Source organism: Physeter macrocephalus, chromosome 18 (genome assembly GCF_002837175.3).
Source record: "Physeter macrocephalus isolate SW-GA chromosome 18, ASM283717v5, whole genome shotgun sequence".
NCBI lineage: Eukaryota > Metazoa > Chordata > Mammalia > Artiodactyla > Physeteridae > Physeter > Physeter macrocephalus.
In genome coordinates this window covers 44216621-44240840 of record NC_041231.1, presented here as the reverse complement: position 1 = coordinate 44240840, position 24220 = coordinate 44216621, and the positions used below count along the sequence as shown (strand labels likewise).

Genomic DNA, 24220 nt, shown 5'->3' with positions numbered 1-24220 from the left:
CCCACCTCAGAGTCACAGCCCTGATGCCTGGCTGGAGCACCAAGAGCCTTTAATTAAACCACATGGCTCAGAATAAAAGGGAGAAAAAATAGAAAGAAAGAAAGAGAGAGAGGGAGGGAGGAAGGTAGGGAAGGAGGGAGGGAGGGAGAGAGAGAGAGGGAGAGAGTGTGAAAGAAAGAAAGAAAGAAAGAGAGAAAGAAAGAAAGAAAGAAAGAAAAGAGTGAGGATAAAATAAAATAGTTATTAAAATAAAAAATAATTATTAAGAAGAAAAATTTTTTAAAGTAAAAAAAAAAAAAACGGGACGGTCAGAACCCTAGGACAAATGGTGAAAGCAAAGCTATACAGACAAAGTCTCACACAGAAGCATAACATACACACTCAGAAAAAGAGAAAAAGGGGAAAAAATAATATATCTTGCTCCCAAAGTCCACCTCCTCAATTTGGGATGATTCGTTGTCTATTCAGGTATTCCACAGATGCAGGTACATCAAGTTGATTGTGGAGCTTTAACCCGCTGCTTCTGAGGCTGCTGGGAGAGATTTCCCTTTCTCTTCTTTGTTCGCACAGCTCCAGGGGTTCAGCTTTGGATTTGGCCCTGCCTCTGGGTGTAGGTCGCCTGAGGGCGTCTGCTCTTCACTCAGACAGGACAGGGTTAAAGGAGCAGCTGATTCGGGGGCTCTGGCTCACTCAGCCCAAGAGGGAGGGGTATGGATGGCGAGCCTGCAGCGGCAGAGGCCAGCATGACGTTGCACCAGCCTGAGGCGCGCCGTGCGTTCTCCCGGGGAAGTTGTCCCTGAATCCCGGGACCCTGGCAGTGACGGGCTGCACAGGCTCCCGGGAGGGGAGGTGTGGAGAGTGACCTGTGCTCGCACACAGGCTTCTTGGTGGCGGCAGCAGCAGCCTTAGCGTCTCATGCCCGTCTCTGGTGTCCGTGCTGATAGCCTCGGCTTGTGCCCGTTTCTGGAGTTCCTTTAAGTGGCGTGCTTAATCCCGCTTAATCCCCTTAATCCCGCTTAATCCCCTCTCTTCGTGCACCAGGAAGCAAAGAGGGAAGAAAAAGTCTCTTGCCTCTTCGGCAGCTCCAGACTTCTCCTGGACTCCCTCCCCGGCTAGCCGTGGTGCACTAACCTCTTCAGGCTGTGTTCGTGCATCCGACCGGAGCCCGAGCCTCAGCTCCAAGCCCCCGCCCGTCCAGGCAGGTGAGCATACAAGCCTCTCGGGCTGGTGAATGCTGGTCAGCACCCATCCTCTGTGCGGGAATCTCTCCGCTTGCCCTCCGCACTCTGTTACTGCGCTGTCCTCCGCGGCTCCAAAGCTTCCCCCCTCTGCCACCCGCAGTCTCTGCCCACAAAGGGGCTTCCTACTGTGTGGAAACCTTTCCTCCTTCACAGCTCCCTCCCACTGGTGCAGGTCCCGTCCCTATTCTTTTGTCTCTGTTTATTCTTTCTGTTTATTCTTTCTTCTTTTGCCCTACCCAGGTACGTGGGGGTGTTTCTTGCCTTTTGGGAGGTCTGAGGTCTTCTGCCAGCGTTCAGTGGGTGTTCTATAGGAGAAGTTCCACGTGTAGATGTATTTCTGATGTATCTGTGGGGAGGAAGGTGATCTCCGCGTCTTACTCTTCTGCCATCTTCCGCCGACACCCTGAGCTTTTCTTATTTATTTATTTTTTGGCTGTGCCATGTGGCCTGTGGGATCTTACTTTCCTGACCCTGGATCAAACCCAGGCCCCCTGCAGTGGTAGCACAGAGTCCTAACCACTGGACTGCCAGGGAATTCCCTCTACTTTTCTATTTAGAGAAGACCTTTCACTATTTCCTTTAGAATAGGTTTAGTATTGCTGTATTCTTTTAGTTTTTGCTATCTGAGAAATTCTTTATCTCTCTTTCTATTCTAAGTGATAACCTTGCTGGGTAGAGTATCCTAGGTTGCAGATTTTTCCCTTTTGGGACTTTGAATGTATCTTGCCACTCCCTTCTGGCCTGCAGCATTTCTGTAGAGAAATCAGCTCATAACCTTATGGTGGTTCCCTTGTAATTAATTCTTTGTTTTTCTCTTGTTGCCTTTAGAATCCTCTCTTTAACTTTTTTTAATATGTCTTGGTGTAGGTCTGTTTAGGTTTATCTTGTTCAGGACCCTCTGTGCTTCCTGTATCTGAATATGTTTCCTTCTTTAGGTTTGGGAAGTTTTCAGCCATAATTTCTTCAAATACAGTTTCATTACCTTTTTCTCTTTCTTCTCCTTCTAGGATCCCCATTATGCATAGATTGGCCCACTTTATGTTATCCCATAGGTCTCATATTACTTTCATTTTTTGTCATTTGGGTTTCTGTCTGCTGTTCTAATTGGGGGATTTCCATTATTTCTGTCTTCTAGATCACTTATTTGTTTTTCTGCATTATTCATTCCTCTGTTCATAGCCTTTAGTCCAGCTTTCATCTTTTCAAATGAATTCACTAATTTTTCTTGGCTCCTCCTTATAATTTCTAGTTTCTTTTTACAGTAGTCTGCATTTCTGTCGATAGCCTTTCTCAATTCCTTCAGTATTTTCATTACCTTCTTTTAAACTTTTGTTTATTTAGTTTTGGCTGCGTCGGGTCTTCATTGCTGCGCGGGCTTTCTCTAGTTGTGGCGAGTGGGGGCTACTCTTTGTTGCGGTGTGCAGGCTTCTCATTGCAGTGGCTTCTCTTGTTGCGGAGCATGGGCTCTAGGTGCATGAGCTTCAGTAGTTGTGGCGCGCAGGCTCAGTAGTTGTGGCTCACGGGCTCTAGAGCGCAGGCTCAGTAGTTGTGGTTCACGGGCTTAGCTGTGGTGCACGGGCTTAGCTGCTCTGCGGCATGTGGTATTTTCCCTGTGTCCCCTGCATTGGCGGGTGGATTCTTAAGCACTGCGCCACCAGAGAAATCCCTCATTATCTCCTTTTTGAACTTGGTGTCTATTAGACTGAAGAGGTCTGTTTCATTGTTTGTTCTTCAGGGGTATTCTCTTGATCTTTTAATTGGGAGTGGTTCCTCTGCTTTTTCATTTTACTTATATTTCTCTTGCTGTATGAGTTGAGGAGAAACAATTATCTACTGTGGTCTTGGAGGTCTATTTTTATGTGGAAACATCCCTGTGTAGCCTGTGTGGGTTTAATATTTTTGGGTGTGAGGGCTGTTTTTAGTATGGATGCCTGCCAACTCTTTCCTCACTGTATGCTGGCTATCATCCCCTTGATAGGAGGTGTGACTGATGTGCTGACCAGAGCCAGCACTGGATATTGAGCAGGGCCTCCTCTTTGCTCTGTGGTTTTCACTGCCTTGTCCGGGGCAGCGTGTACTCCCCAGTTGTTGGAGTAGAAGCCCCCAGATCCGTTTCTGAGTTGCATTTCTGGTATGTGGTGCAAGGTAGGTTGGATTGGGGTGCTCCCACTGGGAGAGGAACCATGGAGTACTCCTCCTTCTCCTGAGCTGTTCACCTGTGAGTGTGCTCCGTTGTGTCACCTTTCACCTATTGTGCAGACTCTCAGAGTACACTGTTATTGGCACTGCCCTCGGCCCCACCTCAACCATAGGTATGCTGGCAGTCCTCCCTGGTACCTCTCAGGCTTTGTTTTCACAATGCCACCAGCGCAGATCCACAGAAGTCAGGTCCCAAGACTGCAGTAGTTGTGTACCTGGACCTGCTGTGGGTGCTATGGAGGCAGCTCAGACCCTGGCTCAGCCCAGCTGCCTGGTGTACATGCCCACAATGCCCACAGCTGCTAAGGCCAGACCTGTCCCAGCGATGGGAACACCAGTTTTCTGTTCGGATGTTCTGCAGGCACTGAATTTACAAAGCTGGCAGCGGAGGTGTAAATCTGCAGTTCATTCAGCCACGGGGAGAGATTTCAGCTCTGCTTCCTAAGTCACATGGCCCCTGGGGCTCAGTTGTGATTTCAGCCCCACCTCTGTGTGGGGGCAACCCACTGGTGTCTGCGCCCAGGGCTGCTGAAGCAGTGGCTGGAACTTGTGAGCCTGCCCAGGTGGGAGGGAACCGAGGTGGCAGCTGGAGTGCACGGGCCTTCCCAGGCAGAAGGGAGCTGGGGAAGTGGCCGGAGCCCATGGAGGTAGGAGCCAGTGGGTGGGGAAAGAGGCTGCAATGGTGGCCCCACCTCTCCCTTCCTGCGCCACTTAATAATGGCACTTCGCTTCTGTGGCAGCCTGGGCTTCTTCCATGAACACTCCTGGTCGCTGTGCCCCACACTCCAGCCCCTTTAGGCTGTCTCCATGCAGCCAACAGCAGTCCTCTCCCCGGGTCTGTCCTCTAAACCCCATGTTCCAGCACCCAGCCCCCTGCCCATACCAGCAAAGGTGCTTCCAAGGCTGGGATGCACAGGGCAGTGGCACGGCCCATCTGTGTAATCTCTGGCTGTCCTGCCTGCCACTAACTGGTTGTTGCTCTCTCTGAGCCTTGGAAACTTCTTTTCTGTCCCGGCTGATCTTTCCGCTGGTGAGGGGACTTCCCAGGGTGTGGGAACCTCTCTCCTTCAGCTCCCTCCTAGGGGCGCAGGACCCATCTGCTTTCTCTTTATTTTTTTTTCCTTTTGTCTTACCCAGTTACGTGGCGATCTTTCTTGTCCTTTCAGGTGTTTGAGGTCTTCTGCCTAGTGTTCAGTAGGTGTTGTGTGAGAATTGTTCCATCTGTAAATGTATTCTTGATATATTTGTGGGAAGAGATAAGTTCCATGTCCTACTCCTCCACCATCTTGATTCCGATCCCCTTTATCCATTTTTTTTTTTGGCTGTTGGGTCTTCGTTGCTGTGCGCGGACTTTCTCTAGTTGCAGCGAGCGGGGGCTGCTCTTCGTTGTGGTGCACGGGCTTCTCATTGCAGTGGCTTCTCTAGTTGCAGAACATGGGCTCCAGGTGTGTGGGCTTCAGTAGTTGTGGCACATGGGCTCAGTAGTTGTGGCTCTTGGGCTCTAGAGCACAGGCTCTGTAGTTGTGGCGCACAGGCTTGGTTGCTCTGCGGCATATGGGATCTTCCCAGACCAGGGATCGAACCCGTGTCTCCTGCATTGGCAGGCAGATTCTTAACCACTGTGCCACCAGCGAAGTCCCCCTTTATCCATTTTTGAATCGAGTTTCTGTTGTTAAGTTGTAGGAGTTCTTCATATAGTCTGGATATTAACCACTTATCAGATATATGATTTGCAAATATTTTCTTCCATTCCATGGATTGCCTTTTCACTTTGTTGGTTGTGTCCTTTTGATGCTCAGAAGTTTAAAATTTTGATGTAGTCCAGTTTACAATTTTTTCTTTTGTTGCTTATGCTCTTCAAGTCACATCCAAGAAATCATTGCCAAATTCAATGCCATGAAGATTTTCCCTTTTGTTTCTTCTAAGAGTTTTATAGTTTCAGTTCTTATATTTAGGTCTTTGCTCCATTTTGAGTTTATTTTTGTAAATGGTGTAAAGTAAGGTTCCAGCTTCACTCTTCTGCATGTAGATATTTAGTTTTCCCAGCACCATAAATTGAAAAGACTGTCCCCCATTGAATGGTCTTGGCATCCCTGTCAAAAATCATTTCACTTTGTGTATTAGTTTGCTCTGGCTGCTGTAACCAAGTACTCCAGACTGCTGGCTTAAACAACAGAAATTTATTTTCTCACAGTTGTAGAGGCTAGTAGTCTGAGATCAAGGTGTTGGCAAAGCTGACTTCTTCTAAGGATTCTTTCTTTGACTTGTGGATGACCATCTTCTCCCTGTATCTTCACATGGTTGTCCCTCTATGTATATCTGTAGAAGGGCAACAGTCATATTGGATTAGGGCCCACCTCTAGGACCTCATTTCACTGTAATTACCTCTTTAAGTCTCTGTTTCCTAAAATACAGTCACATTTGGAGATACTGGGAGTTAGGACTTTAGTATGAATTGGTGAGGGGGGGCATTATTCAGTCCATAACAGCATATATTTGAGGGTTTATTTCTGGGCAGTCTCTTTTACTCTATTGGTCCATATGTCTTTATGCCAGTACCAAACTGTTTTGATTATTATAGCTTTGTAATAGGTTTTGAAATGAGGAATTGTGGGATCTCCAATTTTGTTCTTTTTCAAGATTGTTTTGGCTATTTGGGGAGGGGTCCCTTGAGATTCCATATGAATTTTTAGGATGGATTTTTCTATTTCTTCAAAAAATGCCATTGGGATTTTGATGTGGATTGCACTGAATCCATAAAAAAGTAAAATCCAAAAACTGTATCACTTTAGGGAGGCTTGCCACCTTAACAATATTAAGTCTTTTAATACATGAATATCAGATATCTTTCCATTTATTTATGTCTTTAATTTCTTTCAGCAAAGTTTTGTAGTTTTCTCTATGCAAGTCTTTGGTCTTCTTGGTTAATTTTACTTCTAAGTAATTTATTCTTTTTGATGCTATTGGAATTGAAATTCAAAAAAATTTTTTCTTTAATTGTGATTGTTTAGAAAGAACTGATTTTTGTGTATTGATTCTGTATCCTGCAACTCCACTGAATTCATTGATTAATTCTAACAGATTTTTTGGTGCAATCTCTAAGGGTATTTTTACATATGAGTTCATGTCTGTGAAAAGAGATAATTTTGCTTTTTCCTTTCTAATTTGGATGCCTTTTATTTCTTTTTCTTGCCTGATTGCTCTGGCTGGAACTTCCAGTACTGTGATAATACAAGTGGTTGATGTGGGCATCCTTGTTGTCTTGTTTCTTGTGTGAGAGGAAAAGTTTTCAGTCTTTTACTAACTTAGTATGATGTTAGCTAAGGGCATTTCATTTATAGCCTTTATTATGTTGAAGTAGAGGAACTTACCTGCCTTTTAAAGAAGGTGACACTGTTCTTAAGAGGAAGAAAAAATTGTCAGAAAGGTGAATTATCTCATTTGCTACTCTGTTTGAAAGTAGTTAAAAACAACTGTTTCTATTTGAATAACAAAAGAGTATTTAAATAAAATTTTTATTTATAATTTCAAAGTGTAGGAGATTGTATCTTCCCCCCAAAGCAGGGATAATTAATTGGTATGTTTATATATGCTAAAGATATATTCTTTAAACACTACTGTGTGTAAATTGAATTTTTTAAAACTATTAGTCTCTTATGTAGAAAACAAAAGGTGGAGTCACACACCAGTGTTATAATAATATTAGCTTATATAATTACCCATGTACAGTGTACCTTTACTGGGATCTTTATTTCTTCATATGGCTTCAAGTTACTATCAAGTGTCCTTTTATTTCAGTCTATAGGACTCCTTTTAGCATTTCTTGTAGGGCAGATCTAGTGGTGGTGAGTTCCCTCAGTTTTTGTTTAGCTGGGAATGTCTTATGATTTCTCCTCAGTTTTGAAGGATTTCTCCTCAGTTTTGAAGGATTTCTCCTCAGTTTTGCCAGATATAGGATTTTTGGTTGACAGTGTTTCTCTTTTAGCACTTGGAATATATCAACCTACTGCCTTCAGTTCTTCAAAGTTTCTGATGAGAAATCTGCTGATAATCCCATTGAGGATTCCTTGTATTTGATGAGTCACTTCTCTTGTGCTGCTTTCCAGGTTCTCTTTGTCTTTCAACAGTTTGATTATAATTTTTCTTGGTGTGGGTCTCTGAGTTCATTTTACTTGAAGTTCATTAAGCTTCTTGGATGTTTATATTCATGTCTTTAGTCAAATTTGGAAATTTTTTTGCCATTATTTCTTCACATATTCTCTCTGCCCCTTTCTCTCTCTCTTCTTCTGGGACTTCCACAATGTGTATGTTGATCTGTGTGATGGTGTCTCACAGGTCCCTTAAGCTCTGTTCACTTCAATAATTTTTCTTTCTGTCCTTAGACTTGATAATTTCAGTTGTCCTAGACTTTTAAAAAATATATTTATTTATTTAGGCTGTGCCAGGTCTTAGTTGTGGCATGTGGGATCTTTATTGTGGCATGTAGACTTCTTAGTTGCGGCATGCGGACTCTTAGTTGCGGCATGTGGACTTCTTAGTTGTGGCATGTGAACTCTTAGTTGTGGCTTGCATGCAGAATCTAGTTCCCCGACCAGCGATCAAATCCAGCACCCCGGCATTGAGAGCGCAGAGTCTTACCCACTGGACCACCAGGGAAGTCCCCTCAATTGTCCTAGCTTTGATTTCACTGATGGTTTCATCTTCCTACTCAAATCTGCCTTTGAATCACTCTGGTGAATTTTTCAACTCAGTTATTGTACTTTTCAGCTTCAGAATTTCTTTTTGGTTTCTTTTTAAGTTTTCTGTCTCATTGATATTTCCATTTTGTTCCCTGTGTCATTTTCTTGTCTTTTTTCCACATCTTCCTTTAGTTCTTTGAGTATCTTTAAGACAGTTGTTTTAAAGTCTTTATCTAGTAGAGCTGTCATCACATCTTTTTCAGGAACAGTTTCTGTTTGGGGTTTTTTTTGTCCCTTTGAATGAGTCATATTTTCCTATTTCTTTATATGTCTTGTATTTTTGTTGTTGTTGAAAACCGGACATTTGAATCTAATGATGTGGTGACTCTAGAAATCAGTATCTCCCCTTTCCCCAGGGTTTGCTGTTTGTTTGTTTGTTTGGAGTGTTGTAGGCTGTCTCTGTGCCAAGAATCAGTCTGAGGTGTGGACTTAAAGTCTTCTCAGGTCTTTTCTGAGCCTTTGCCTTCCCCTGAGTGTGCATGATGACTTTCTAACTTCCTCTGAATATGTGGTTGCTTTTGACTCCAACAGTCCTCAATATCTGGCTCCCAAAAGGAGAAAAAGAGAAAAATGAAGGGATGAGGGGGGAGAAGCACTGGTGCTTTAAATCCCCTTGAAGTCAGTTCAGCCAGAGGGGGGGTGCAACAGCAGGGGGAGGTGTAACAACAGTGTCCGCCTCCTCTTTGCACCTCTGAGATCAGAAGCAGCGCGATCAGCCCTGATCAGAGCAGATCCCTGATATTTGGAGGACAGCGTCCTCATTGCCCACCCTGGCTCCCACAGGCTGTGTGTGCAAGCTGCTCCAGGAACACATGCAAGGCTGCCTGCACAGGGATGGGCACTGGGTAGCTGCTATTGTGCTAAGGGCTGAAATTCACCAAAATTTACCCAAACATTCCTCTGCACGTTTGCAAGTCCTCAGTAGACTCCAGGAGTTCCAGAACAGTTACATCAGACAGATTCTGCCAGTGCATTTGTTGTCTATGCGGGGAGACGGATTTCTGGTGCTTCTTACTCTGCTACCTTCCCAGAATACTCTGCATAAATTAAATTAAAAAAAAAAGATTTTGTTTGAAGAGTTTGAAAACTAATGAGATAATCTTAACCCCTCAGACTACCATTGTTTTGTGCACACAAGTGCACATGCACACAAAACACCCTCGAGGGAGCATTGTCACCCAGCTCCAAAGCCTCTTCTGAGGCAGATCCTTTATGGTGTAGGGCAGGCAGCCTGCACAGAGCAGTGGGCTGCAGAGAGCCAACCCCAAGAATGCTCCAGATCTGAGGCTATTCCCAGCACAGACAACTCACAGAAGGACATCAGGATAGTCACTTTCCCCTTCCTGGGGCTTGAGTTACTCATTGAAAGAGTGTGGGAGTTGGACTAGATCAGTGTTTTCTTCAGTGAAACCACAGAACAAACTTTCTTACATAGAACGCTGATGATAATTATTTCAGTGAAAAAAAAAATTATCAGATCAAGAAAACTCCCAGATTCAGCATTGTATAAAGTGAAAATAAAATAGAGTAACTAAATGAGCTATTACAGAAGTTTTAGAACACTGGTCCAGTTTTTAGTGAGTTATAGGAAATTTATGAAAGCACAGAGATGTAGAAAGCAGAGACAGCATAAGTCAAGTTAACCTTTTACCATAACTCATTGATTTGCAGTGGAAATGGAAGGTGGATATAATCTGGAAATCTGTAGGCAATTCTCTTTTCCTGATCTGGGCCTCAGTTTCCTCATCTGTAAAACTGGGCCTGAAGTAATTCTTTTTTTTTTTTAATTTTATTTATCTATGTATCTATTTTTATATTTAATTTTTGGCTGAGTTGGGTCTTTGTTGCTGCGCGCTGGCTTTCTCTAGTTACGGTGAGCGGGGGCTACTCTTCATTGCGGTGCACAGACTTCTCATTGCGGTGGCTTCTCTTGTTGCGGAGTGTGGGTTCTAGGCGCGTGGGCTTCAGTAGTTGTGGCACGTGGGCTCAGTAGTTGTGGCTCACGGGCTCTAGAGCGCAGGCTCAGTAGATGTGGCACACGGGCTTAGTTCCTCCGCAGCATGTGGGATCTTCCTAGAGCAGGGCTCGAACCCATGTCCCCTGCATTGGCAGGCGGATTCTTAACCACTGCGCCACCAGGGAAGCCCTGAAGTAATTCTTTAAGAAGACTTTTCAGTTACTCTGGAATAAATTTTTGGTTCTGTGATCACAGGGAATAAAACTGACAGAGGTGGTGAGGGGGTAGTTGGAGGGTGGGGGAGTGGGTGTGGTGTGGTGGCCGGGCTTGCTTTCATACTCCTCCCCTGTTCTGCTCTACTCCTACCACATGCAGTTCCTCAGAGTGTGACAGGCCAGGGTGGGACAAGAGGCAGCTGCATTCTTGGTTGGATTAAAGGGTGCAGGTGAATCTCCATGACCTGGAGGGAGGGTTGCTTCCATTGTTTCCCAAAGATGGTTTTGGGAAGTACCAAGACAAACATTTTTTAATCTTTTTGTATATGCTTTAGTATTTTAAAAATGTGTAGCTAGCACATCATACCTGTTATTTTAGAGATGTTAACTGCTTAGGATGTGGCTCCACTTTAAAAAATGGAAAACGTTAAGTGCCATTTCGTTATGGTGGAACTATGATGGGGAGGGGAGTGATAAGAATGACTACATGAGAAGCCTTGTCCTGTGGGATAGGCCCCTCGAGGTGGCATCTCAGCAGTATGGCTGTGACATGCCTTATCCTTGCACTGGGCATTCTAGAGGGCAGAGAGGGAGCTTAGCATTCCTGTTGAAAGAGGAGACTGAGGCCTAGAGGGGAGATGGTCCCCCAAGACACTGTGGGGAAGTGGTGTTGAGTGGACCGGTGCTGGACTCTTCCTCCTCTGATGTCCCACAGGGCATCTGCGTCCCTTCTGAGCATCCCAGACAGAAGGCTCAGAGCCCAGCTCTGGAGTGTCTTGTCCTAGAGGATTTTTTTTTTTTTTTTTTTTTTTTTTTGGTGTGGGGGACGGTGCGCCTTGCAGCATGCAGGATCTTAGTTCCCCCACCAGGGATCGGACCTGTGCCCCCCACCCCTGCATTGGGAGTGCAGAGTCTGAACCACTGCACCACCAGGGAAGTCCCCTAGAGGATTTCTTCTAGCTGGTGCCCAGCAGCTCTCTACTGGGCCCCTCGGCTGCTGGAACCCTGGTGTGGGGCTCTCTGGTCACTCCAGCAGGTGGGGTTAGGGTATGCACAGTGATTCTAGCCCCTCCACTCTTTGTGCACCTGCTTCTTGGAGGGTATACTGTCTCTTCTTCCGTTTGTTTGAGCAGAGGGTTCACTTTGTTTTATTTTTTCCCCAAATGGGACTAGCTTTATTGCTTACTATAAAAATTGAAAGTTGTTTGTATAAAAGAATACATAAGCAATATAAAGCATCAAATATGTCTCTGTATGCATGTATAGAATAAGATAAATTACTTAAACCCTACTATCCAGGGATAATCAATTAACTGTCTAGATTTTCTCTCTGTTTATATACCTAGTTAATATCAATTTCCATATGATTTTATAAAAATGAAATTATGTTGCTCATCTGTTACATGCCTTTTTCCACCCAACAATAAATGTGTTATGGACGTCTTAACATATCAGTAGAGATCCTTGTCTTCAATTTTCATGGCTGCAGAGTATTCTCTTTTGTGGGTAGCCTTGATGTAATTTATTTAATCCTCTTTAAATAAAGAGGGCTTGCTTAAATAAAGCAAGCCCTCTGGAAGTTTTGGTGGCATCCAGTATTTGACCCTGTTACTGTTGTGATAAATATCCTTGCATGCTCATCCAAGCATTTGCTTTTCTGGATTTCTTACTGTATATTTTTAGATACAGAACTGTGGGTCAAACATTAAGTACATTTAAATTTTTAATGCATGTTTTAAACTGCCTCCTGGAAAAGTGGGACTGATTCAGTCCAACAGTCCTGGCTGGTAGGATGGTTGTTGAATGACTGCAGGTAGCTGAGGGCTTTCTTTGGGTCCCTTAGGCTGTGCAGTCCCCCAGCTCCGATTATTTCCTGGGCATTTGTGGGTGGACAGCCCTGCCTGTCTTCTACTCCAAATGACAGTAGGCCTGCTTCTCCTATCCATCCCCCAGAATGCTGTTCGTGTCCCACGGGACTTTGAGGGCTGCAGTGTTCTCCGCAAGTACCTGGGCCAGCTCCACTACCTGCAGAGTCGGGTCCCTATGGGCTCAGGCCAGGAGGCCGCTGTTTCTGTCACCTGGTGAGAGCTGGCAGGGCTGGGGGGAGCCTGGAGGTTGCCTGGGACAGCCCAGGGGTGTCTGGGTGGTGGGGATGCCCCTCCCCGCCACCCCCCCCGCTTTCTTTTCCTTGCTGCACAGCATGGGGAGTGGCTTGGTGTGGTCTCCCCAGGCCTCTCTCCCATTCGACGCTGCACTGGGGGTGGCGGGTCGTTTCGGGTCGTTTCACCAGCTCCTTCACTCACGATGACTGGGGTGGCCTGTCCACAGGACTGAGATCTTCTCAGGCAAGTCTGTGTCCCATGAAGACATCAAGTATGAGCAGGCCTGCATTCTCTACAACCTTGGTGAGCTACCTAACTCCTCCCCCATGGCCCTACCTCCCAGCCCTGCCCACCCCATCTCAGCTCAGCAGGAGGCCACAGGGGCAGTGGGCTGATGGAAGACACCTGGATTCTGACCCTCCCACTGCCTTCCCACAGCTCTGCTGGTGCCTCTCTTCGGGCCCACAGGGAGCCACCCTGCTGGGGAGAGGGCTCTACTAGGCTGGCTGCCACATGGTATTGCTACTGTGTGCTCCGGCCCAGAGGGGTGGCCTCTCTTTTCTACTGGACAGATCCCGGCCCCCCTTGTGGCTTTGGGTTGCTTCCAGCAGGAGGAGAAGGCGGCTGGCCTAGACTGGCCTTGCCGTCAACACTGATGGCTCAGCCTCAGCCTGGGGAGTCCCGAGTCCTGTGTAGGCATCCCTGAGGTTCTGAGACTGGACTTGTAGGCTGAGGGCTGTGGACGGCAGGAGCCCCTTGCCTTCCACCCCATCCCTGCCTGGTGCAGAGCCAGAGACCGAGACCCCATTTACTCCAGCTTTGGTGTCCTTGGACCAGCTGCCCCAGTTCTCAGACCCCTGTTGTCCTGGTAATGGGTGACACCAGCAGCCCCAGGCTAGCGCTGACCGCATGTTCTGTGCCTCCCCAGGGGCGCTGCACTCCATGCTGGGGGCCATGGACAAGCGCATGTCTGAGGAGGTGAGGAGGGTAGGGGCAGTGGTTGGGTCGTAGGACAGAACCAGGGAGGAGTGCTGAGTGTTGTCAGCCTCCAGAGTGTGAATCCTGCCCCGTGGAGTGGACACAGGCAGCTCTGTGGCTCTGCTGCTGGCATCCTCTCCTGTTCTCTCCCAGGGCATGAAGGTCTCCTGCACTCACTTCCAGTGCGCAGCAGGTGCCTTTGCCTACCTGCGTGAGCACTTCCCTCACGCCTACAGCGTTGACATGAGCCGGCAGATCCTAACTCTCAATGTCAACCTCATGCTGGTGAGGAGACGCCCTTGTTGGGGCTGAGTTGAATCCAGGGGCGGGCATGGTTAGGGCTGGATCCTAGAGGTCCTGTGCACATGGCAGTGAGGGACAAGCAGAGGCCTGGGCTTTGCTCTTTTGAGCCCCAGGTGGATCAGGAGCAGGGCTGTGCTGCTTGGAGTGCGGGAGGCTGGGCGGAGAGGGCATCCGTGTGTTCTGTGCCGGTGAGGAATGGAGTGCATCTCCATCTGCTCTTCCAGGGCCAGGCTCAGGAGTGCCTTCTGGAGAAGTCCATGTTGGACAACAGGAAGAGCTTTCTGGTGGCTCGCATCAGTGCACAGGTAGGGACAGGGATAGACGGTGGCCCACAAGGGACTGATGCCAGGCTTTTGGTTTACTCCCGATCCCCAACTTATAGCCCTGTCCTGGCTTCTAGGTGGTGGATTACTACAAGGAGGCGTGCCGGGCCTTGGAGAACCCCGATACCGCCTCACTGCTGGGCCGGATCCAGAAGGACTGGAAGAAGCTGGTACAGATGAAGATCTACTACTTTGCGGCTGTGGCTCATGTGAGGGCACCGTGGCCGCCAGGGCTGGGCTGGGCTGAGTTGCCATAGCTCAGGAAGTAAGTAGTGACATCTCTTCTTTCCCAGTTGCACATGGGGAAGCAGGCTGAGGAGCAGCAGAAGTTCGGAGAGCGGGTGAGTGAGCCGTGGCCAGGAGGGGACTCTGGACTGGTCCCAGCCTTGTTGGTCAAGATCCTCGTGGGGACCCTTCTTCTGTCTCTCACCCCCACATCCCTGGCCGCCCCCCCTTCCCCCACCCCACTGTAGACCTGGTGTTTCTCATGTGTTGTCCAATCTGTGCAGCCTTCATCCCAGGGGACGGAGGAGGCGCAGCAGTCTCCCCTCGGGGGATGGCTGGTGGGAGATGTAGGCTGTGGGGTGGAGCTGGAAGGTAGACACTAAGCGTGGTGCTGTTGGCTGGGCTGGCGTGTGGCTACCTCCTCAGCTCCTTGTCTTCTGATGGGTCACCTGATGGCCAGACAGGCTCAGTGGGGGTTGGGGTGGCGGAAGGAGTAGGGTCCAAGCAGGGAAGGACAGACTGGTCTCTGTCCCCCGCAGGTCGCGTACTTCCAGAGTGCCCTGGACAAGCTCAATGAAGCCATCAAGCTGGCCAAGGTAAAGATGAGGAAGAGCCTGGCTGCCCCTCGGAGCCTGAGAAGACAAGGAGCAAGCCTGGTGGGGCTGAGGGGTGTCCTGGCACTGGCTGTGGTTGGCACTGAGCACCCCTATCCCTACCCTACAGGGCCAGCCTGACACTGTGCAAGACGCACTTCGCTTCACTATGGACGTCATTGGGGGAAAGTGAGTTTCTGGGGTTCGGGGTGGCTCTGGTTCCTTCTTGTTAGGAAGGGTCTTGGCCTTTTGCCTGCATCGTTGGGAGGAAGCCACCAGGGCCAGAGAGTAGTGGCCCATGTGGGACGTTAGGTCTTGGATCCCTGCTGATCACTCACGACTCCCCATTCCTCCTTCTCTTGACCCCCAGATACAATTCTGCCAAGAAGGACAATGATTTCATCTACCACGAGGCTGTCCCAGCACTGGACACCCTTCAGCCTGTAAAAGGTCTGAAGCTGAGGGGAGGCCAAGGATCAGGGTAGGGGGTGAAGATGGGACAGAAGAGAGGCAGTCGAGGTTCGAGTGGGCCTGGTCTCCACGATTCTTCCTCACCCCTCCCAGGTGCCCCCTTGGTGAAGCCCTTACCAGTGAACCCCACAGACCCAGCTGTTACGGGCCCTGACATCTTCACCAAACTGGTACCCATGGCTGCCCATGAAGCCTCGTCGCTGTACAGGTGGGCGGGACAGGCAGGCCCTATTAGCCCAGGTCGGGTTGGGATATCTCAAGAGACATGGGCTTCCAGCAAATTGCTGTCACTTCTCCTGCAGTGAGGAGAAGGCCAAGCTGCTTCGGGAGATGATGGCCAAGATTGAGGACAAGAATGAGGTCCTGGAGTGAGTGCAGGGCTGGGGTGGGGTGGGAGGCATGGAGGGTACACACCAGACCTCTCTGGGGTCCCCAGTGCTGCCTGCGACAGGGAGAGGAGTAAATGAAAGGTCTGTTGGCACCAGCAGGCCTCCTGGCTGCACCCTCCCTGCCCAGGGTCTTGTCTGCTAGATTTGTAAGTTGAGAGTCACGCATCTTGAGAGGAGGATGTCCCATTGTTTTCAGCAGTGCCCTGGGCATGTTCTGTGGTGGCAGTTGGGGTGCTGATTTGTTGTCTGCTAGGACCTCAGACCTTGCCTCAGTGGTGGGGGCTAACCCTCGTGGGCTCCTCGTGTAGCTGAGGGGTTGAGCCAGCACCCACCTGGTCCCGTTGCCCCCCAACAGCCAGTTCATGGATTCAATGCAGCTGGATCCCGAGACAGTGGACAACCTTGACGCCTACAGCCACATCCCACCCCAGCTCATGGAGAAGTGTGCGGCTCTCAGCGTCCGGCCCGACACTGTCAGGAACCTCGTCCAGTCCATGCAAGGTGAGTGAGGAGGAAAAGCAAGCAGGTGGAGGGCGGGAACGTGGGAGTCACCTGCTGCGGCCTTCTCTGTGTCCCTTGTTGACCAGAGATGGAGGTTTTCACCTCTCCCAGCACCTGTCACAGCACCCACCGCACACTTCGGTGTGTGCGCACCGAACCCCGTGTGCCCTCTGTCTGCACTGGGCTGCACACAAGCCTGACTGAGGGGGCAGTTCTGTCTCCTGGGGGATGGGCCAGATTGGATGCCTGGTCTGCCTGCCACAGGAGCTGACCCCACGTCCTCTAAACATGCCCCCAGTGCTGTCAGGTGTGTTCACGGATGTGGAAGCCTCCTTGAAGGACATCAGGGACCTGCTGGAGGAGGATGAGCTGCTAGAACAGAAGATGCAGGAGGCAGTGAGCCAGGCAGGGGCCAGCACGGCTGTCTCCAAGGCCGAGCTGGCGGAGGTGAGGCGAGAATGGGCCAAGTACATGGAGGTCCACGAGAAGGCCTCCTTCACCAACAGCGAGCTGCACCGCGCCATGAATCTGCATGTTGGCAACCTGCGCCTGCTCAGTGGGCCTCTGGACCAGGTCCGGGCCGCCCTGCCCACGCCAGCTCTCACCCCAGGTGAGCCCCCTTCCTGTCCCCGTGGGGAGAGGGTTGGCGCTGGGGTTTCCTCTGGCCTCACTGACCACTGCCGCTCCCAGAGGACAAGGCAGTGCTGCAGAACCTGAAGCGCATCCTGGCCAAGGTGCAGGAGATGCGGGACCAGCGTGTGTCCCTGGAGCAGCAGCTGCGTGAGCTTATCCAGAAGGATGACATCACGGCGTCACTGGTTACCACAGACCACTCAGAGATAAAGGTGGGGCTGGGTGAGCAGTGTGCAGGGGCTGACTCTAGGCTCCACCCTTAGGTGGTGAGGCCCTGAGTGTCTGTCCTCCACCCCCCAACACACTCCCTCAGAAGCTGTTTGAGGAGCAGCTGAAGAAGTATGACCAGCTGAGGGTGTACCTGGAGCAGAACCTGGCCGCCCAGGACAACATTCTCCGGGCACTGACAGAGGCCAACGTGCAGTACGCATCTGTGCGGCGGGTGCTCAGTGAACTGGATCAAAAGTCAGTGTCTGGCCCTGTACCTCTACCCAGTCCTGCCCAGAGCTGGGCTCCAGTTACTCACTTCCTGCCGGCCCTTCTGCCTCCCAGGTGGAACTCCACGCTGCAGACCCTGGTGGCCTCCTATGAAGCCTATGAGGACCTGATGAAGAAGTCCCAGGAGGGCAAGGACTTCTATGCAGACCTGGAGAGCAAGGTGGCCGCTCTCCTGGAACGGGCCCAGTCCACCTGCCAGGCCCGCGAGGCAGCCCGCCAGCAGCTCCTAGACAGGTGAGTGTGGCCCCGGGGCCGGGCTGCGGCTGCAGCCCAGACTGAGGTCGGGCTGAGGGGGTGTGTGGCTCCACTTCTTCCCTACCTCGTCCTACAGGGAGCTGAAGAAGAAGCCGCCGCCACGACCCACAGCCCCAAAGCCGCTGCTGCCCCGCAGGGAGGAGGGCGAGGCAGCGGAGGCCGGAGACCTGCCTGAGGAGCTGCGCAGCCTGCCCCCCGACACCTACCTGGGGGCCGCTGCCCCACTCCACTTCCCCCCTGGCCCCTTCCCCAGCTCTGCAGGCCCAGGACCCCACTATCTCTCAGGCACCTTACCGCCTGGTACCTACTCGGGCCCTGCCCAGTTGTTGCAGCCCAGGGCCCCCCAGGCCCTAGGGCACCCTGTGGTGGCCATGGCACCTGGACCTGCTCTCTACACAGCCGGGGCCTACACACCAGAGCTGGGCCTCGTGCCACGATCCTCACCGCAGCATGGCATGGTGAGCAGTCCCTATGGGGGGGTGGGGCGCACCCCACAGGCTGCAGGCCTGCCCTCAGCCCCACCGCCCCAGTTCTCGGGCCCTGAGTTGGCCGTGGGGATTCGGCCAGCCACCACCACAGTAGATAGCGTCCAGGCCCCCATCTCCAGCCACACGGCACCACGGCCAAACCCTGCCCCTGCTCCTCCCCGGCCCCGCTTCCCGGGGCCACCCCCCCAGCCACTGCCCGTGCCCTACACCTACCCAATGGGGGCCAAGCCACCCCTCGCAGCTCCCCCAGCCCAGCACCACTTTTCTCCTGGGATGCCCACAGGTTTTTCAGCCCCAAGGACTGGGCCCCAGCCTCACCCCACACGAGCGGTGTTTGGGCCCCAGCCTCCCCAGCAGCCCCTTCCACTCCAGCATCCACACCTCTTCCCACCCCAGGCTCCAGGACTGGTACTCCCACAGACCCCCTATCCCTTTGCCCCTCAGCCTGGTGTCCTGGGGCAGCCACCGCCCACCCTGCACACCCAGCTCTACCCAGGCCCCTCTCAGGACCCTCTGCCCCCCCACTCAGGGGCACTGCCTTTCCCCAGCCCTGGGCCCCCTCAGCCTCCCCATCCCACCCTGGCATATGGTCCTGCCCCTTCCCCCAGACCCCTGGGCCCCCAGGCCCCGCCCCTCTCCATTCGAGGCCCTCCACCTGCCAGCCAGCCCACCCCCACTCCCCACCTGGTGCCTTCACCTGCCCCGTCACCGGGGCCCGGCCCCGTCCCTCCTCGGCCCCCTGCAGCAGAGCCAGCCGTGTGTCTGCGCCGAGGCGCTGCGAGTGCAGATCTGCTCTCCTCCAGCCCTGAGAGTCAGCATGGAGGTGCTCAGCCTCCTGGAGGTGGGCAGCCCTTGCTGCAGCCTACTAAGGTGGATGCGGCTGAGGGCCGGCGGCCACAGGCCCTGCGGCTGATCGAGCAGGACCCCTACGAGCACCCGGAGAGGCTGCAGCAGTTGCAGCAGGAGCTGGAGGCCTTTCGGGGCCAGCTGGGCGATGCAGGGGCTCTGGACGCTGTCTGGCGGGAGCTGCAAGACGCACAGGAGCACGATGCCCGTGGCCGTTCCATCGCCATCGCCCGCTGCTACTCACTGAAGAACCGGCACCAGGACGTCATGCCCTACGACAGCAACCGTGTGGTGCTGCGCTCGGGCAAGGACGACTACATCAACGCCAGCCGCGTGGAGGGGCTCTCACCGTACTGCCCACCTTTGGTGGCCACCCAGGCCCCCCTACCTGGCACAGCTGCTGACTTCTGGCTCATGGTGCATGAGCAGAAAGTGTCAGTCATTGTCATGCTCGTGTCCGAGGCTGAGATGGAAAAGGTGAGAGGGAGAGGTTGGGTGGGTGCCCAGCAGGGAAACTGGAAAACCAGCCCTAACTGCCCTGCTTGTCCTTCAGCAAAAGGTGGCTCGCTACTTCCCTACCGAGAGGGGCCAGCCCATGGTGCACGGAGCCCTGAGCTTGGCCCTGAGCAGTGTCCGCACCACCGAGACCCACGTGGAGCGGGTGCTGAGCCTGCAGTTCCGGGACCAGAGCCTCAAGCGCTCGCTCGTGCACCTCCACTTCCCCACGTGGCCGGAGTTGTGCGTCTGCTGCCCTGGGCGGTGGTTGGGGGGCTGGGTGGGTGGTGCAGCCTTGGATCAGGTCTGGCTCAGAGACGCCGCCCCACCCCGCAGAGGCCTGCCGGACAGCCCCAGCAACCTGCTGCACTTCATCCAGGAGGTGCACGCCCATTACCTGCATCAGCGCCCCCTGCACACGCCCGTCGTCGTCCACTGCAGGTAGGTGTGGGTAGCTCCCGAGCGGCCCTCCTCTGGGGGCTCCTGGGCTGGCCTCACAACCCCTTCCTGCTGCAGCTCCGGGGTGGGCCGCACGGGAGCCTTCGCGCTGCTCTACGCGGCTGTGCAGGAGGTGGAGGCTGGAAGTGGGATCCCTGAGCTGCCTCAGCTGGTGCGGCGCATGCGGCAGCAGAGGAAACACATGCTGCAGGAGAAGGTGAGGGCCCGGGCGGGAGCTGGGATGGGCCCTCCATCCTGGGTGATGGGCCCCGCCCGACCGACCAGGCCCAATGCGCCCCTGCAGCTGCATCTCAGGTTCTGCCATGAGGCGGTGGTGAAACACGTGGAGCAGGTCCTGCAGCGCCACGGCGTGCCTCTTCCGTACAAGCCCTCAGCTGGCACCAGTGTCACCCAGAAGGTGAGTGAGGGAGCCCCTGGGGGCTGCTGGGACTGACACTGGCTCCTGGACTCTGTCTTCACCCACTCTTGTCTCCTCAGAATCACCTTCCTCAGGACTCCCAGGACCTGGTTCTCGGTGGGGATGTGCCCATCAGCTCCATCCAGGCCACTATCGCCAAGCTCAGCATCCGGCCTCCCGGAGGCTTGGATTCCCCGGCTGCCGGCCTGCCAGGCCCTGTAGAGCCCCCAGGCCTGCCGCCACCCAGCCTCCCAGAGTCCATCCAGCTCCCATCCTCCTCCCCACCCCCTCTCTCTTCACCCCTGCCTGAGGTCCCCCCGCCTGAGGAGGAGCAGCCGGTACCTGAGGTCCCCAGCCTGGGGCCCCCCTCCTCTTCCCTGGAGCTGCTGGCCTCCCTAACTCCTGAGGCCTTTTCTCTGGACAGCTCCTTGAGGGGAAAGCAGCGGATGAGCAAGCAGAACTTTCTACAGGCCCATAACGGGCAGGGTCTGCGGGCTGCCCGGCCCACTGACGACCCCCTCAGCCTTCTGGATCCACTCTGGACACTCAACAAGACCTGAACAGGGTTTGCCTGCCTGGTCCTTACACTACGTTGTCTCCCATGCCAGTCTGCCCCTCTTGAGGTGGGGCCTAGTCTTACTCCCATTCCTGCTGCCTTCAGCCCTGCCTGGCCCAGCCCACAGCTCTATGGGGTGGAGATGCATCACGGGTCTTGGGTCAGGTTCTGCTCCTTTGTGGGACCTGACATTTTCAGCTCTTTGCTGTTGAATAAACAAACCTATTCTGTGGCCAGTGTCTGCTCAGCGCTGCTCCCCGGGAGGTGGGGGGCGCCAGGCCCCAGCAGCACCACCTTTAGTGAGCATGGATGTGGAGGGGGTCACCTTGGTTTCCACACCTCTGAAGTGGTTATGCAAGAAGGCCTCTAGAGCTGGCTTGTTAAACTTCCCCAGCCTGTAAACTCTTCCTCTGACTTTTGTATGGCTCTTGGCAGGAGCTGCTCTGAGCTGAGAACGGTCTAACCAAGTGCTGCACTTTAGGCACCGGGAGGGTGTAAATGATGCCAGAGCTCATCCAGGGGAAGACGCAAGTGGCTCACAAAGCCCCTGGCTGATGTGATTTTTAAAAAAAGTTTAATATTACAGTCATGAGGCAGGACAGGACAGTTCAGAGGCAGCTTCCCAGAGATTCAGCTCTTCCCCCAGTCCAGGTCCAGCGCATTGCCCCACAGAGCACCCCAGCCAGACGGGCAGGGAGGCCACCCTCAGTCCAGCTTCTCCAGCACAGAGGGCACGTACACTAGGCTGAGCTCGCTACCAAAGTTGCAGACAATGGCAGCATTGTCCAGCACCAGGATCTGGCGGGCCGGCTGGGCCTCGCTGTTCTTCCCCAGGTAGACTGTCTGTAACAGGTCCCCGTAGTTTAGGTCCCAAAAGGAAACACAGCCCTGGCCGCCGGTCACCAGCAGGTTGTCTGAGATGACACCCAAGCTTGCACCACAGCCCAGGTCCTGGAGGCAAGGACAGGACAGGCTCGGTATCTTGAATCCTTCCCTAAAACACCGAGAATCCCATGGCCCCCAACTTGCCTACCTGCTGAATGGAGTAGAGCCTGATGCCTGTGCTGCGGTCCCAGATGCTGATGAGGTCATCTAGGCCACTACTGATGACGCAGGAGGTGGTACAGGTGAGGGAGGTGACATCCCCACGGTGAGCGAACATGTGGCTGACCCGGCTGCCAGTCAGCACATCCCACAGGCAGATGGCCCCATCTTGTCCTCCACTGGCCAGCACCATGGTCTAAGGGAACAGGCACAGGGGAGCTGGTCACTGTGGTGAAACACCTCTGTCCACAAGGGTGGCTTAGTGCCCTGGTGGGTGGGAGCCCTCACTCTGCTTTACAGAGGCCCTCCCTTGGGGACCAGCTCCCCGGAGTTAGAAACAAGGGCCATGGGCCTGGCTTGGTACCCCCCACACCCCACCCACGGCCCTCACCTGGTCAATGTACACAGTCGTGATGGCCCCTGAGTGGCCTTGCAGGGTGAAGAGGCAGCATGAGTCCTCCAGACGGTACACCTGGGGCAGGAACAGGTATCAGATTCTGGTCTCTCTGGGATTTTCCAAATCACACTTTGGCCAGGAATTCCCTTCCACAGTTCATCCAGGACACCTCCAGCCACTCCTTGACTGACCCCATGTGCTCCCCACCCCCTGTGCTGGGCCACCCGTGCCCAAGAGATGGTGCCAACACTTACTCTCAGTGTGTGGTCCTGGCTCCCAGTCACGAGGCGCCCGGCAGCTGCCTTCAGGGCTGTGATGGGCTTCTGGTGTGCACAGGGCACTGTGTGGGTCAGGTGACAAGCCACTGCGTCACTGCTGCTGTACATAGGGGATGTGGGAGAACTGCCCCGCCCCGGGGCCCCTGGGGACAACAGGCCAAGTGAGGGATCTCCGAGAAGACACCCGGCAGGCAACCCCTGCGCTCCACCCACCAGGTGCAGGCACCAGCCCAGCCCAGGTCCCCTGACCTCGGAACTGCAGGGGGCTGAGGGCAGTGTGAGTCTCCAAGGAGAAGAAATCAAGGGAACCGTTGAGCCGGGCAGCCACAATCCTGGAAGAGAAGAGCGGCTGCCAGGTGGCTCTCCCTCAGAGCCCCCAGCCTTGGGGCTGAGCACCGCAGGCCCCTGACAGGCCCTTCCCACTGGCTGTGGGAACAGTTGAGCCATGAGGGACCATGGCCAAGAGGGAAGCACAGGTGCTGGGGACCAGGTTGCAACTCCAATTATTAACTTCTGTGCCTCAGAGTCTTCATCTGTGAAATGGGAACTGTACCCACCTTACAGCGTGGTCATGAGGAGTAAATGAGCTAGTATGTGTAAAGTGGTACCTGGGGAACACCATGTAAGATTGGAAATTAAAAACAAGGGGATGGGCAGTCCCCCTCCACAGCCTGGAGCTAAAGGAAAGGCTTCAGGGGAGGAGAAGTAGGACCTAAGGTGGGGCTATGTTTTAGAGCCACAGAAGGTGTTGCTGTCTCCATCACAGAAAAGCAGCTTCGACCCAAGCACCACCTGCTCCATTTCCTTTTTCCACAAAGAAATAGGATTATTCTCCACTGCCCCTGATTTCTAGGCACAGGTTGACGGGCAGAGATGGAGACATTTGCCCTGTGGCCCCAAAGCTTTGAAGTGAGTGGGGTTCAAAATCTTACTCCAGCAAAGGGCAATGCACATCTTCACCTCTGCCCATAATCTGAAGGATCTATGGTAGAGATGGGGAAGGCACAGCACGGGTGGGAGGGGAAGGGAGAGGGAGGAGAGACCATGGAACTTTGGGGGTTGAGCTGAGACGTGGCCTTTCCCTAAAATTAAAAAAAAAAAAAAAAAAAAAAAAACAGCAGCAGGGGAGAATTTCCAAGTGTGGAGAACCCAGTGAACTTGGCCAGATTGCAGAGTAGGATGTTAGCTAAATAAGTCCTGAGCAAGAAGCCTGGCAATGGCAGGAATGACAGCAGCAGCCAACAGAAACTGAGAGGTAAGAGCAAGGGGTGTCCCCACCCCAAGAAAATAAGGCTCCAGCTTTAGCTTAGATGGTGGGGCCACAAACGGTCAGGGACCCTGCAAGGAAGGGCCAGCATGGGTCAGGCAGGTGAAGCGTTCAGCAAAGGCACCTAGTCATGGGTGAGGCCCAGGTTTCTCAGCCCAGAGGTGGGAGCTCAAGCCTAAGAAGCCAGGAATCCTCCTCTCCCAGGGAGTGTGTGATCGAGCCCCGGGAACACCCAGCCAACAGCCGTGCTGAGAAGGGAGGCGAGGACAGTGTCCAGCATCAAAGGGGAAGAAAAGACGGTTCTTCTGAAAATGTGTTTTTCTGGAACTGAAAACCCAGGAAACCTAGAAAGGTCAGCATTGACAGGCTAC

The 24220-nt window shown here is 52.7% G+C and overlaps 2 protein-coding genes across 9 annotated transcripts in view; one reads left to right on the top strand and one right to left on the bottom strand.

The window, feature by feature from the left end:
* The window catches only part of PTPN23 (protein tyrosine phosphatase non-receptor type 23), a 45575-nt gene extending 24453 nt beyond the window's left edge, over positions 1 to 21122 (top strand). Inside the window, exons 1-24 of one of the 3 annotated variants that reach the window (XM_055080181.1) lie at positions 287 to 1202; positions 12305 to 12432; positions 12680 to 12756; positions 13382 to 13431; positions 13585 to 13716; positions 13959 to 14039; positions 14135 to 14266; positions 14351 to 14398; positions 14822 to 14878; positions 15006 to 15064; positions 15246 to 15325; positions 15440 to 15554; positions 15649 to 15714; positions 16091 to 16236; positions 16535 to 16846; positions 16927 to 17081; positions 17183 to 17334; positions 17422 to 17601; positions 17699 to 19433; positions 19510 to 19694; positions 19788 to 19892; positions 19968 to 20106; positions 20194 to 20307; positions 20388 to 21121. In XM_055080181.1, the coding sequence (XP_054936156.1) occupies positions 12395 to 12432; positions 12680 to 12756; positions 13382 to 13431; positions 13585 to 13716; positions 13959 to 14039; positions 14135 to 14266; positions 14351 to 14398; positions 14822 to 14878; positions 15006 to 15064; positions 15246 to 15325; positions 15440 to 15554; positions 15649 to 15714; positions 16091 to 16236; positions 16535 to 16846; positions 16927 to 17081; positions 17183 to 17334; positions 17422 to 17601; positions 17699 to 19433; positions 19510 to 19694; positions 19788 to 19892; positions 19968 to 20106; positions 20194 to 20307; positions 20388 to 20867 (4638 nt within the window). In that variant the 5' untranslated portion in view covers positions 287 to 1202; positions 12305 to 12394 and the 3' untranslated portion in view covers positions 20868 to 21121. Of the gene's footprint in view, positions 1 to 286; positions 1203 to 12304; positions 12433 to 12679; positions 12757 to 13381; positions 13432 to 13584; positions 13717 to 13958; positions 14040 to 14134; positions 14267 to 14350; positions 14399 to 14821; positions 14879 to 15005; positions 15065 to 15245; positions 15326 to 15439; positions 15555 to 15648; positions 15715 to 16090; positions 16237 to 16534; positions 16847 to 16926; positions 17082 to 17132; positions 17335 to 17421; positions 17602 to 17698; positions 19434 to 19509; positions 19695 to 19787; positions 19893 to 19967; positions 20107 to 20193; positions 20308 to 20387 lie in introns of those variants that run through there. The other 2 variants (XM_024124021.3, XM_055080180.1) reach the window with 2 other exon arrangements.
* SCAP (SREBF chaperone) overlaps positions 9184 to 24220 on the bottom strand; it is a 112176-nt gene continuing 97139 nt past the window's right edge. For 5 of the 6 annotated variants that reach the window (XM_055080182.1, XM_055080183.1, XM_024124011.3 and 2 more), the window contains 5 exons: positions 22832 to 22914; positions 22559 to 22725; positions 22299 to 22379; positions 21897 to 22103; positions 21425 to 21814 (listed from right to left, as the gene is read on the bottom strand). In XM_055080182.1, coding sequence (XP_054936157.1) covers positions 21569 to 21814; positions 21897 to 22103; positions 22299 to 22379; positions 22559 to 22725; positions 22832 to 22914 — 784 coding nt within the window. In that variant the 3' untranslated portion in view covers positions 21425 to 21568. Of the gene's footprint in view, positions 9217 to 21424; positions 21815 to 21896; positions 22104 to 22298; positions 22380 to 22558; positions 22726 to 22831; positions 22915 to 24220 lie in introns of those variants that run through there. The other variant, XM_028478459.2, reaches the window with a different exon arrangement.